General features: G+C 40.7%; 1 protein-coding gene and 1 non-coding gene across 3 annotated transcripts; both read left to right on the top strand.

The window, feature by feature from the left end:
* The first annotated feature begins 4 nt into the window (after positions 1-4).
* brd1a (bromodomain containing 1a) lies at positions 5-13,232 on the top strand. Of its 2 annotated transcripts, none has more exons than XM_041977158.1 (13): positions 5-522; positions 1,398-2,802; positions 2,985-3,153; positions 3,464-3,595; positions 3,718-3,846; positions 4,900-5,212; positions 5,308-5,616; positions 7,716-8,294; positions 8,616-8,757; positions 8,988-9,121; positions 9,654-9,763; positions 10,153-10,307; positions 11,643-13,232. In XM_041977158.1, the coding sequence occupies exons 2-13, from the start codon at positions 1,415-1,417 to the stop codon at positions 11,824-11,826; spliced, it is 3,744 nt and encodes a 1,247-aa protein (XP_041833092.1). In that variant the 5' UTR covers positions 5-522; positions 1,398-1,414; the 3' UTR covers positions 11,827-13,232. The 2 variants fall into 2 exon arrangements, with proteins under 2 accessions (XP_041833092.1, XP_041833093.1); XM_041977159.1 differs by having other exon boundaries at positions 6-522; positions 2,985-3,141.
* Positions 4,640-4,712, top strand: trnak-cuu. The gene has a single exon. It is a non-coding gene; the product is annotated as a tRNA-Lys (tRNA).
* Positions 13,233-13,889: the final 657 nt, after the last annotated feature.

Raw genomic sequence — 13,889 nt, 5'->3', positions numbered from 1 at the left:
CTGGGCAACAGTTCTAACCTACGCTTTGTTTGGAGCTTTGTCTATCTGCGTCTAGCTAGCTAGAACCGACAATAGGAAATGCATTGATTGTGTGACAGATGGGGTCTTTTGTGTGAAATCTACGACTCACTAACATGACCTCCAGCGTCACACGCAGAGTAGTGCGTACGGGTGGGAGTTGTCTGCTGGTTAAACGCATTGTTGTGTTGGGGGATGATCCATCCGTACTCCTGCCTGCTGCTGTTTCTGCGATTTGCCTCTGCTCGACTGTGGCTAGCGACTAACTAGCCTTTGTGAATGGCCCACAAAGCAAACAATTGGCCTCTCTGTGGAATTAACATCGAAACTTAACAGGCACCAAACAAGTCTATGTCCATTTTGTAACAAGTGATAAGACCCAAGTACCGCTCGTTGGATAACACTGTGCACGGAATCATAACCCTTTAGTAGGCCGTATCGCTTTGTAAGATTTCTGGCTAGCTACAGTGTCCTTCCACTAGCCAAACTGTTCGTGCAGCCGAGGTATGTGCTGTGACTTTTTTGGCCTTTCTATGTTTTGTGTTGTGTCTACGAGAAGTCATGCATTGCAGAATAGATGTTTACTGTTGGCCGCATATTGGGTACGAAACAACTAACATTGTTTAAAAAGAGCTCATGTTTTGATTAACGCCATTTGCTCCGAATATGGGGTGGTTAGCCTCTCTTGCTAGCTAGCTGGTTAGCAAATGTTATTGTTAGCACCATGGTCACTTTGAATGTGATATAGAAGCTTCTCTCCACCAAATGGACAAGTGTTAACTCCTGCGCAGTCATACTCTGAATGCCCAGCGTGACCGCCTCCCACCGCATTTAAATGCTTCAGGTCACTGACAAAACGGACAGACCAGTGCGTTACACTTTACTAACTAGTTAGTGTTTCTAGGTATTGGATTGTATCTTCCTTTTGCTACTTCAATCAACCAGGACGTCAAAGTCGTTAAAGTGCTGTATAATGCATGGAAACTATTTTGTATTTTTGTGTTTTGGATCAGAGGACATTGCTTTAAATGTGCAGGACTCATCATTTGGAAAATAGTAACTTAGCAACCAGTTATAATTGACGGTAAAATTTAGAAATATGGTATTTGCTATCTCACTGGCAGGTTACACTATACATATATATTCTTGTGCTGTGTAGGAGCTTTTATCCCTTCTTTTAGACATAAACTCAGTCAGATTAATTTATGTATGCGGCTTTGCTTTTTAAAAATAAACATGCATTATGCCCAGAGTGCTATTACTCTATTACACTTTAATTTTTTTCACAACTTCAAATAGGCTTAGATTGCAGAATGCAGCAGCATCCTCTGCCCTTGGTCTAACTTAATAATTTTTCTTCTTGCTGTCTGCCTCCACAGCAACACGGAGCATCAAGATGAAGAAGAAAGTTCGGCAGCACAGGACAGTGGTGCCGCAGAGGTCGCCTTCACCTATCAAGCCTTCCCCCAACAAGCAGATCTTGACCTATGCTCAGGCGCAGCGCATGGTGGAGTTTGAGCTTGACGGTCACATCCATCGGCTCAGCATATATGACAGGCTGGACGTGATCTCAGATGATGACCCCATGGTTCAGGTGATGATGGAGAACGCCAGCAATAAAGAGAACGCTGACAAACCACAGCAGCAGGTCCTCCTGAGGTCGGTGAGACTAAAAAACAACCAGGAGAAGAGAAATGCTGCTCTGGGCATCACTGGCCATGGAGAGGGCGGTGGGCTTCATGCCAGTGGACATGCTGGCCCAAAGATTCCAGAGCCAAAATTCCGAACTGTGGAATACAACCTTCCAGCAGTTCCCAAGCGCTCAGCAGCCTATTATAAATACACAGAGAAGACAGAGGAGGAGCTTGATGAAGAAACAGAGTATGACATGGATGAGGAAGATTATGCCTGGCTGGATTTGGTGAATGAAAAACGTCGAGGTGAAGGAGTCAGTCCCGTGTCACATAACGTCTTCGAGTTTCTCATTGATCGCTTTGAGAAGGAATCGCACCTAGAGAGTCTGGATCAAGCGAGTGAGAGGCACGTCCCCACTGATGAAGAATCTGTTTGCTGCATCTGCATGGAAGGGGAGTGTCACAACAGCAACGCAATCCTGTTTTGTGATATGTGTAATGTGGCTGTGCATCAAGAATGTTACGGTGTGCCCTATATTCCAGAGCGCCAGTGGCATTGCAGACACTGCCTCCAGTCATCAACCCAGCCAGCAGACTGCATCCTTTGTCCCAACAAGGGAGGAGCTGTGAAAAAGACAGACGATGACCGCTGGGGCCACGTAGTGTGCGCTCTCTGGGTCCCCGAGGTTGGCTTCTCCAACACCACCTTTATTGAGCCTATCGACGGAGTCTGCCACATACCTCCAGCCCGCTGGAAGCTCACATGCTACATCTGCAAGGAGAAAGGGGTTGGGGCGTGTATCCAGTGCCATAAAGCTAACTGCTACACTGCCTTCCATGTCAGCTGTGCTCAGAAGGCTGGCCTCTTCATGAAGATGGAGCCAATCAAAGATGTAACAGAAACAGGGGAGCCCACCTTCTCTGTTAAAAAGACAGCTTACTGTGGCGCTCACACACCTAATGGGTGTGTTAGGAGGCCTCTGTGTATCTATGATGATGCCAAACCCAGAAATGGACTTTGTAGGAGAGTGGATAAAGGGCTGCCTAAAGGAAAGCAGAAAAAGAAGAGTAAGGGCAAAAAGCAGGAGCCTGAAGATGAAAGTGATGAAGCTGCACCTCCTGTTACTGTTCCTTCTTTTCCTGCTCACAGGTACACTTACTAGTTGTATTATACATTGGGATGAGGTATTCAGTGAAACTTAAATTTGTACTTTTCGCATGATTGTACTGTGCTGAATGCATTGATTGAATTAGAATTTAGGGATATTAATGTTTTCCTTTATCTAGCAGTTGCTCTTCTCTTTTAAAAACGTCTTCTCCTGTCTTTTGTAGGTTACAAAGCATCCTAAACCAGGTGTCAATACAGAAGAAGAAAGCCTTTGTGGAGCTGGTACTAAATTACTGGATGCTGAAAAGGCAATTCAGGAATGGGCTGCCCTTGATCAGACGCCTTCAGACAAGCCTGCAAGCACAGAAGAACTCCCAGCCGGTGTGTTCATCTGTCAGTCAACCACTTTCTATACCTTAATATTAACTTTAAGCAAAGCAGTAAATGTATGATAGATTTCTGAACTGTCATTCATTCTCACAAGTTTAAGCCAAACACAAATTCTTTTATTAAGTATGTTTCTCGCTTGTGCTAATACTTGTGCTTTCTGACAAAGCTGCAAGTTTAAACTTAGATTTACTGCTAAATATCTGAGTTGCGTAATGTACAGGAAAAAAATGAATCTCCTCAGAAACAAGTTTCTGCTTGGGATTTTGATATTTTTCCACTCCATTCATTTCTTGTATTTAAATTTCTCCCCCAGAGGCAGAATGAGGAGGAAAGCAGAGCCTTAAAAGAACAGCTGAAGGAGTGGCACCGCCTCCGACATGACCTGGAGAGAGCCCGACTGCTGCTGGAGCTTATTCGCAAGAGAGAGAAGCTAAAGAGGGAAGAGGTAGGAGAGGGAGACTCTGTGCATGAGTGGACAGAGTCATGATTTGTTGTTATTTCAGCAGCAGCAAGAGGAATTCTGCTACCAGATTGAAAACATTTGTTTTCCTCTTGGCTTTGTTGTAGATTAAACTACAGGAGACCCTTATGGAGATGCAGTTGACACCGTTTAGTATTTTGCTCATAGCTCTCCTGGACCAGATCCAGGCAAAAGACCAGGCCAGGATCTTCACCCAGCCTGTGGATGTCAATGAGGTGATCTGCAGCAGACACATGAACACTTTTTTTTTTGTCTTTGCCCATGAACACTTTTCTTTTCTTTTCTTTTCTTTTCGAGATTATGATGCAAAATCTTGTTCCTGTTGCTATGTTGATGTATTTAAAATTTAGACTTATTTCTTTATAGCTGAAAACTACTTGTTTGCAAGTTAAGTGTAGAAAATGTGTTGAGACATGAAAAAAATTGCACATATGCCATTGTAACATGAGGTCAGCTGTTTTCAGATATTTACCAAGACAAGAAAATAACTGCTGACAAGGTCATTTTTATGTTAATAAATCCCTTTTGCTGTTGTGTTATTGCAGAATTGAAAAACAATACAGCAACCTGTTTCACCCATTTATTTTTTTCTGCCTCAAGGATAGAAATTGCAAATTGTCTTAAATTACAATGTGTTTCCCCAAACAGTTTATTTTTATTCTAATATATTTTTGTGTTATACTAAGGAAAATTGTGCAAAGGTGTCTGTGGACACCATTAAATGTCCATTATCAGCACTAAATCTGTGATATCACCCTTCTTCATCTCTAATATCCCTGACATTCTAAAAAAAAATGAAAAACTACCATTTTATAATGGAGAACTATCACATCTTCATTGCACTTAAATCTAATAAGAGTGCAGCCACTCAGGTTATAAATCACTGGCACCCACCCTGTGTAGAAAGAGTTATGTAACAGTTCCTTTTAAGTGGAATTTGTCATATGAGAGCAGGGTCTACCGGCAGATGGTGAAAGAGAAAGTGGTAAAGATGTTACCCCTCACTAAGCCCGGCTAGCTCAGTCGGTAGAGCATGAGACTCTTAATCTCAGGGTCGTGGGTTCGAGCCCCACGTTGGGCGCATCCTTTATGTTTATTTAGTTTTATTCAGTAGTCTTCAGCTGTATGAGACTTAAGTTTCAAGCTTGGAATGATATGATATACAGTCTGACAGCAATGTGCTATATAAAGTGGTGTTTGTGTCATTTTTCCTGGGGTTGGTTTAAGTATTTGGGAAGTGATATTATTATATCTGATGCCTCCTGTAGGTGCCAGATTACCTCGACCACATTAAACACCCAATGGACTTCTCCACCATGCGGCAGCGTATCGATGCACAGGCCTATAGCAACATTGACCAGTTTGAGGCCGACTTCAACCTCATTATTGACAACTGCATGAAATACAACTCGAAGGACACTTATTTTTACCGGGCTGCCATTCGACTCAGAGACCAAGGCGGAGTCTTGCTCAGAAAGGCCCGGCGAGATGTGGAGAAGATCGGCTTTGACACAGAGAGCGGCATGCATTTGGCAGAAGCTCCTGAAACCAAAGCAGTGCCGTCATTTTCTTGGGGAGACGGTAAGAAATGAAGCAAAAATACATGCCTGATAAATCAAATGTGTTTATTTATTTGGCCTTTACTGATTCATTAACTGTTTTATTTCTTTCTTTAGTCGACCGTCTGCTTGTTCCAACCAATCGGGAGCATCTATCTCTGGACAAGCAGCTGCAGCAGCTCCTGGAGAAGTTCGATCTGACATGTGGCATGAAGTCCAGTCCCTCCCGCAGCAAACGCCTCAAACTGCTCAAAAAGACCATAAACGATGTGCGGAATGAAATAAGCCTTAAGAAAGTTCTGCCCTCTCACCACCATCTTTCTTCTCCCCCGTCAACTTCAGCTTCATCAGCTCCCTGCCTTACAGAGCGAGGTAAAACAGCAGAGGAGAGGCTGAAACCCAATGGCCACTTCCCAGATGATGAGGGTATGTACACACCTGTTAAGAAGTACATCTTTGGATTGAAGTTAGCAGCACTTTTACACCTGGACCTTGTTTTGCTCCTTTGGGAAAATCGTTGGAAACAGGTTTGTTTTGAGTGACATTGGAAGCAACTGCAGCATAGTCCAAAAGGAAAAGGGAAAGCTCCTGTTTTTGACACCAACAGGCTCAATTGTTATTCTGTTTGACAACATTATGGGTGAGATGGATGAGTGTTTGTTCCAAAAACAAAATTTTTTTTATTGTCACAGAGTTGTCTCTCGTAACCTTGCTAGATCACCATGGCAACTTTGGCTGGACAAAAATCCTGCCCTGAAGCACTTAATCGGCATACTGTAGCTTTATATTATCTATTTATTTATTTAATTGATTTATGTATTTTTATTTAAATAGTCTGTAAAAAGAAATCTGTCATAATAATCTTTCCAAAAAAAAAACAAAAAAAAAACAACAATATTTTAGTGTCTGGTAGAAATTTTTAATCCATGATAACTTATGTTTGAGCATTGTCATGGTATGTATTTTCTCCAATTCATGTTTAAGGTTGTGGCGAGGTAGCCAGCATAAAGAAAGCTGCATTGAATTTTCTTTGTAGTCACCACTAATAAAGCAGAACTTTAGATAAAGAAAACAAACTAAGGCTAAAAATTCAGAATTGTAGCAATAAATATTGAGACATAACAGACATAGTGGAAGTAATTTTATTAATCAGTTTTTCTTATGGACTTTGCACAAATATATACAAAAGTATGAATGTACTGCGGAGAAAACAAGCACTGTTATTACTTACGGTTGCTCCTTGCGCCATACTATTATATCAGAGTTCAGGTGGTCCAGGTTTAGAAATACTTTAGTTTTCTTTAATGCACACAGTCACTGTGGTTGTAAGAGCTCCATGTCCTCAGTTACAGGTTATTTACTAACCTTATTACAGCCTCACAAAGCAGAAGTGACATAGTGGTTCCCCTTTTCCATTGTGTTCAAAGCATGTTATTTTAGTCAATACCATAAAATGTCTCTCACATACCAAAGAAATGGAGAATACAATTATAAAAAGGTCTAATTAACTTTTCCCAAAATGCACGTATACAAGTACGCTCTCTTAAAACATCTTCATCATCCGTCTTTAACAACCACTTAGTTTGATTTTACATGAATCGTTCATCATGATCATTTATCTTTTTTCAGGGTTAGGGTTCAGGGTTTTTAATGTTCGTTGTTTCATTGATAGCATTTGTCCTTAATTTTATACAGCACATTAAACAGATTTGCTAAATATCATTGATCAGTTTTCAATTAAAAAAAAAAAAAAGATAAAGTTTCTGTTTTGACCAGTTCATGGGAAGGGAGAAAGTGGTACAAGACAGTTTGCAAATAATGAAAGGTTTCATTGCTGGCCAGGAAAAGTGTTGCAGACTGTTTAAAAAAACTGTATAAATGGGATTATAATACAGCATATCCATCTTTATCAATATGCTAGAACAGATTGTTTAAATTTAACCTGGAGTTATTCAAATGGCTTGTTGATGCACAAAAACTTTCTCAAAAATCTGAACTGGAGAAAAACTCTGGAGATGACAGTGTCGACCACACTGAAGCATGTAGTGATGTGGCTAATTATTTAGCCAACATTCCCTAATCTACTGTTAGTTTGTGGCTTGACTTGTATAATTCTAAAGAAGAATATTATCCTGTTCGGCTCTGTCTTTAGGAAAGAGAGAAGACGCCATGAGACAGAACACATAACATGGTTTTTGTAATTTCATGACAGTTCATGAAAACAAAAAAAACTTGCTAATTTATAATGAGTGCCTGGGATTCCCTGGAGGTTTAAATGATCACAGTCTAAATTTAACTTGTCTTGCTTTTACTGAGCTGAGCGTCTAGATGTTGGCTTTGCTGCAGAAAGAACTTCCCATATCTATCCTGTCCTGTTTCTCTTTAACAAAACATGAATCTTCCACATTAACAAGCACAGTCAGAATTTTTGCAAATGGATGATGCTGAAAAGATTACATGATTTATTTATAAATAAGTGTTTCTTTTAGGGTTGTTATTTTATTTTTTTATCTCCACCTCCACAGGAGACAAGTCTCTTCCTCCTAAACTGGAGCCGTCAGACTCCATACCTCCCCTCAACCACTCAGACACAGATCCCGAGCCCCCCACCCTCAAACCAGTCGACGCTGCCCCAGACTGTGAAGACAAGTCTCCCAGCAAGCGAATCAAGTTTGACAGGGAAATGCCAGACCTCCTCTCCTCTACCCCACGCCTCAATGGCCACTCCCACGACAGCCTCCAGAGCGTTTTGTTGGAGGGAGACGTGAGCGTGGTGGCCACGTCCACCGTCGCAGAGCCCATGGGCACAGTCAGCCGTCGGACGGCCGTTCTCTTCCGCAAGTCGAAGACCGCCAGCCCACAGAAGCCCCCCAGGAGCGGAGACAAGGAGACAGATGGAGCTGACAGAAAAGAGGGTGAAGAGGAAGAAGATGAAGACGGCGCTCAGCTGGGCTCCAAATCCTTCCTGTCAGTGGTCATACCTCGGCTGGAGACGCTGCTTCACAGCAAGAAGAGGAAGCACAGTGACGGCAGAGATGAGGATGAGGAGGGAGGAGGAGAGCATGAAGAGGAGGGAGAGTCTCCTGTGAAAAGGCTTGACACGGGTAAGAGGGGTACACAGAAAAATTTAACTTTGAAATGAGCTGCAGATCCCCCATATGCTGCTCTGTCTGAAGCTTGAAATGCAAACACTGCAGTTAATTCTTTGGCTGCCTCAAAGGCTTTACAAACTAAACAGAGCACAGTCACGTCTTCATCCTTGTTCGTCTGTGTTCAGAAATCAGAATAGAGATTGACACAAGTTAGACCTACATTTCATCCTTAGTTTATTTGACATCAGTGGCTCCAGCTCAAATTGTAGCTTTTAGACGTAGCTCCTTATATTTTCGTTACTGGCTGTACATTTGTGCTCTGGCTTCTCTCAGGTCTGTCAAGAGGTTTTCTGGAGGTAGAAGAGGAGAAGGAACTACAAAAAACCGAGAGAACCAGTAGATCTGTGGAACCAAGAAGACGCTGTGCCTCTGAGTCCTCCATTTCTTCATGTTGCAGTCTGCCAGGAAGCACCAGGTCATTTAAGATATATAGGGTTTTTGTCACCTATATAGCTAAGTATGAAAAAAACAAAACAAAACATAAATATAAAGCTACGTCTCCAGGCTCAACGGGGTCAGTTCCAGCTGGTCTGTTAGTCCTCTTTAGTCTTTCTCTGGCGCTTTGTCCATGGCAAGACATCATGCTTTGGACATGGCACCAGATAGTTTGACACTGAAGTTGTGATGTGTGTGTTTTGCTTTCAGCACCATTCTTAGTCTTCCAAAATGTGGGAAGGGAAAACCCGCTTTGGTGAGGAGAAACACTGTAGATGATAAAAGTGAACTCATCGCCTGCATCGAAACGGGGAACTTTGCAAAAGCTGCACGTATCGCTGCAGGTAACATGAAAATAATAAAACTCACCAGTTGGATTTTATGAAATGATGACAATTACATTTGCAAAGTACAACTGCTTGAAGTCTGTTTTTATCAGCATTACTAAAAGCTACTAGTATTATTAACAGTAATAGTAAGTAACCGGCTTTGTACACTCCCAGATGTTTGCAGGTTTTGTAGATTTGTAAATATTTAACATTCAGTCAGCTATAAAATAAAAAAGGATACATTTCATCGAACTTGCAAACATCTGATATTCATACTTGCATAAAAAAGCAGGGTTGGAAATTAGCAGCAGCTACAAGCCAAGTCCTGGTGAGTCTTTGTACTCTGCCTGGCATGGACCCAATCAGCATCTGGAAACCTGATCCTGGTCTAAAACCAAAATTTGGCTGCTTAAATGCTGACAGTATTTTTGTAAGCTAATTTCCCACCCTGATTTGCTGTGTGATCTTGCACTTACAGCACGGCTTTTGAAACATGTTTCCGTGTGCATAATCACACATTACTTGTTTGTTGTTCCTGCTCCCATAGAGGTTGGCAACAGCAATATTTGGATGCCTGCTAGTGCTGCAACAGTTACATTGGAACCCCTAAAGCTAGTTTGGGCCAAATGTAGTGGATACCCTTCCTACCCTGCCTTGGTGAGTGTGTACAGCAGAGACAGCATGACAAACTTTTTACTAGTTTTGATGCCACTTTTTGAGTTTGGGGACACTTTAAACTCAATCAGAACAGTCGTGTTCCAGAGGTTGAAGCAATAGTCTGGTTACAGGTGTGCCTTTAACTGGCAAGTGAACAGGATTGCCAGAGTGTACAGTTTTATCCTCTAGGTGGCAGCCTTTCACTGTAAACCAGCCGTTTTATCTTTACATGAAAGGACAAAAGAGGAAATAAATCTTCTAACCACAAGCTGGTAGTAGGTATGCGTTTGTGTGTATTGACAATATAGACCTGTTTAAAATATGTATGCATGATTGCCGTGCAAGCACTCGCATGTAACTGCCATGTTTTCCTTCTCTACTGTGAGTAGATAATCGACCCTCACATGCCGCGTGTTGGCTGCCAGCACAATGGGGTATCCATCCCCATGCCCCCCATGGACGTGCTCCGCATCGGAGAACAGATGCAGTACAAGGCCGAAGAGAAACTCTACCTCGTCCTCTTCTTCGACAACAAGCGCAGCTGGTGAGTGCCGCTGCCTGCCGGAGTGATTTAAGCTGACACGCTGCTGCAAGGGTAAACCCGTCAACCCCTCCGTCAGCTGATCATTATTCTCTCGTGGCTGCGTAACATCAATTGTCAAGAGACAACAAATGGCTCTCGCCTCGAGACACTGGATATTTTCCCCTGCGCTCCCATCAAAATGATGTGAAAGGATGTCAGACAGGTTATTTATATATAGATATATCAATGAAAAACTAATACATAATCTGGGTTGGTAAAAAATTAAGCTATGAAACAGTTCAGTAGCTCAAAATGAGATTATCTGCTAATTTTCTCTCTTTTGAATGAATGAATGAATTTCATTATTTGACAAGGACATGCACAGTAATACATTGACCTCAAAGGGAAACATGTTTGGTGCCAGGCTTCAGCAAACCTGCTGTCCCTGGACAGGTAGTTGTTAAAACATGCACTAAAATTTAAAACAAAAGAGTTACCTAACGCACCATCGTATAGACAGGACTGGTTTAAGTCCAGTGTTTATGGTGGGCTGGTAGACGTAACAGAAAATTAGCTTTGGTAAAATAATACTCCAGACTGTTACTGGTTTTCAGACTGACATTTTCTAAAATTTTCTTACTTAATCATTTGGGAAAAGCATAAACAGTAGTTCCCAACTTATTTTCCTCGAAGTCCCCGTTAATGCAGCTACCAAAAAGCTGTGACACATTTTCTTATATAGTTGGTTTCGATGACCCTCATTTATTCACTTTGGGACCTGGTTTAAAAAAAATGTCTGTTTTAAGGCTCCCAAAATGCCAGTTCCATGTGAACGAAATGTCCAAATGATTAAAGGCCTAAGCCGATACACCTCAGTTCATCTCTGTGTGGACATGGCCTTAATTTTAACACACACTCACAGGTGATGTACAGTCACAGCCTTCTGGACCAGGTAATCAATCCATAAACGAGTTAAAGCATGTCTTTGAGTGTGTGCTGTTAAGAAACAGTAGTCTCGGTGTGCAATCTGGGTCTAAGATTCCTCCGACAGGGTGGGTAGAGGAGGCTATGCACCCAATAAAAAATGACATACAGCAGTGGTATTTTCTATTTTACTTTCCTTGTAACTGAACATAATTCTTGAAATGCGTCTTGATTGCAGTGAAAGATTCATTTTTCCTCAAACAGTTGAGCAATGTCATTTTAAAGTGCTTGTTAAAAATTAAAGGATAAAATGCTTATTGAAAAGAAACAAAGTTAAGCTCAAAATCTAGATGGTTTCGATGGCACTCGGAGGAAGACATTCAACCCTAGCTGCTATTCCGATGATGTGATTCTCATGTTTCACTCCTTCAGGCAGTGGCTTCCTAGATCCAAGATGGTTCCTCTGGGGATAGACAAGACCATTGACAAGATAAAAATGATGGAAGGACGCACATCCAGCATCCGCAAAGCTGTTCAAGTTGCCTTCAGCCGCGCCATGAACCACCTGAGCATAGTGCAGGACGAGGCAGTCAGCGACCTCAGTGATGTGGACTGACGACAGCCGCAACCGTCACAGATTTGCACCTCTCCTGAACCAAATAGCTCCTTACCCCCCCTTCCCTAACCCGCCTCTGCCCCCGGTTGTTTCTGCAGGAGACTTAAAACGTTTACTGGGCACCTGCTACAACAGGAATGAATGTGTCTGTATTTCCTTCCCCACCTCCAGGCTCGCAACTGTGCCGAAAGAGTCCTCTTTTATTTAGTCTCTGCTACCCGAACTCCAACCTCCATGTCTGCCATTTTTCATTTCAAGGCAAAAGTGTGAATGACTGATTTACTTTGTTTTGGTAACCTTTATTAAACCTGTCACGGGTGTGAAGACAGCGACTAATAAATTTAGATTGAGAAGTATTCTAAATCAAATCCATTATTTCAAATTAACTCGACCTCAACTGATTTTAATCAAAAAATGACATTCACATACTCAAGTTAACTCCATTTACAAATCTTTTATATTGTATTTAAACTGTATATAATCTCTATAGTTACCTGACACTAACTTATTTTGTAGTTTGGACATGAGTACTGTACAGGGTTGTTTTTTTTCTTCTTCTTCTTCTTCTTTTTTAGTATTTATACTTCTTGACAGCAATGTAAGATGTTGTTTTACCACTCCTTTGTGATCAAGAAGAATTTGGGACACACACACACACACACAAAAAAAAAAATCCAAAATCCTTAGTATTAAGGAGATTAGGGCTTAAATTTCATGTTTCTGAAATGTATGAAAGTATTCCTTTTTTATTTAAGTTATTGAAGTTTCAAGTGTAAGCTTCTATTTGGCATTAATCATTTGTATTAAGAATAGTTTTAGTATATTTTGTTTATATATATATATATATATATATATATATATATATATATTTATATGATTTGAATACATGGTATACAGTATGTACGTCTAATGTTGTAGACACAGGACGTTTTGTTCTCAAGAAACCAAAAATATTTGCTGCCCAGACGTCTTTGCTGATTGATTTTTCTGTGTGATGTGAGAAATTGTTGCCAAAAAAAGAAAATAAGTGAAGTGTATTTTTATGTGATACATTTGACTGTTACTTGGTTTTCCTGTAGTAGTGCGGGGATGTGCCTGCGTTAACTTATTGTAAAGTATTTGCATTACTTTATGTTCAAGGTGCAAATTGATTGTGGTCAAGTGGCACACTTTATGGTGGATACTTGCCTTCTTCTAAAGTAACCTTTTTTTCTAACTTTTGTAGTTGTAGACTTTAAAGTATTTCATTTTTTTTTTTAATAATAGCCTTTTTTTTTTCTGGGTAGCATTGGGCAGTTTTGTAAACTTCATTTTGTACTTAAGTGTTTTCTTTGTGTTTTTTATGAGGTCAAAAATAAATGCTGGGACTTTTTGTAGCAAAGCAAAAAATAAAACTATAAACTCTGCTTGGCACATATTCTTCTTAAGCTCAGTGTGGCTCAGGCACAATCTACATTTAAAAAAACACCTTTGTGTGATTATTCAGAATTTTTAATTGGGCTGCAATTTAAAATTCTTGGTTATGAGTAAACATACAAGTTTGGATTTAATGAGCTGTGTCAGTGACATCATTAGTCTAACCCTGCAGCTCCAAATATATTTTTCCCTTTTTGTCTCATCATGACATGTCATTTTAATGACAAACTGTAAAATCTAATAACGGTGTTTTGGTGAGCAGAGGTGGGTCTAAAAAATGTTTGCTGGTGGGGCCAGGCAGAGGCACAGACTGGAAAAGTGGTGACTCATGAATGAGATTTTTTTTGTTTTAATTTTAAAGGTTCATCAATGTTTCTTCAGTATCCTTGTCTGTTTTATCTTTGCACTGTTGTCAGATGGGTTTATGACTTTTACATCCTTTTCATAAAATGAAGAATTTCTCACATCAGTGGCAGTTGGTGAGATGTTTCTGTTAAATGCTGCATTATAATCAAGAACATGGTAGTCTTGATGTAGAAGAAGTACAGTATATGCTGCATTCACTTGACCTGGGAATCTGAAAAGAATAAGAAAAGAACAAGTACTGTTTTAAGTAAAGAATGTGTTATCGTAGGTGACTGAATGCA

This window comes from Melanotaenia boesemani, chromosome 23, assembly GCF_017639745.1.
Source record: "Melanotaenia boesemani isolate fMelBoe1 chromosome 23, fMelBoe1.pri, whole genome shotgun sequence".
Taxonomy (NCBI): domain Eukaryota; kingdom Metazoa; phylum Chordata; class Actinopteri; order Atheriniformes; family Melanotaeniidae; genus Melanotaenia; species Melanotaenia boesemani.
This window is presented reverse-complemented; position numbering and strand designations above follow the sequence as displayed.

Excerpts from the sequence above, each read along its gene's own strand:
- brd1a (XM_041977158.1), top strand. The coding sequence starts at position 1,415 with ATGAAGAAGAAAGTTCGGCAGCACAGGACAGTGGTGCCGCAGAGGTCG. Across the intron at positions 2,803-2,984 it reads CCTTCTTTTCCTGCTCACAG|GTTACAAAGCATCCTAAACC; the intron begins GTACACTTACTA and ends TGTCTTTTGTAG. Across the intron at positions 3,596-3,717 it reads AGAAGCTAAAGAGGGAAGAG|ATTAAACTACAGGAGACCCT; the intron begins GTAGGAGAGGGA and ends GCTTTGTTGTAG.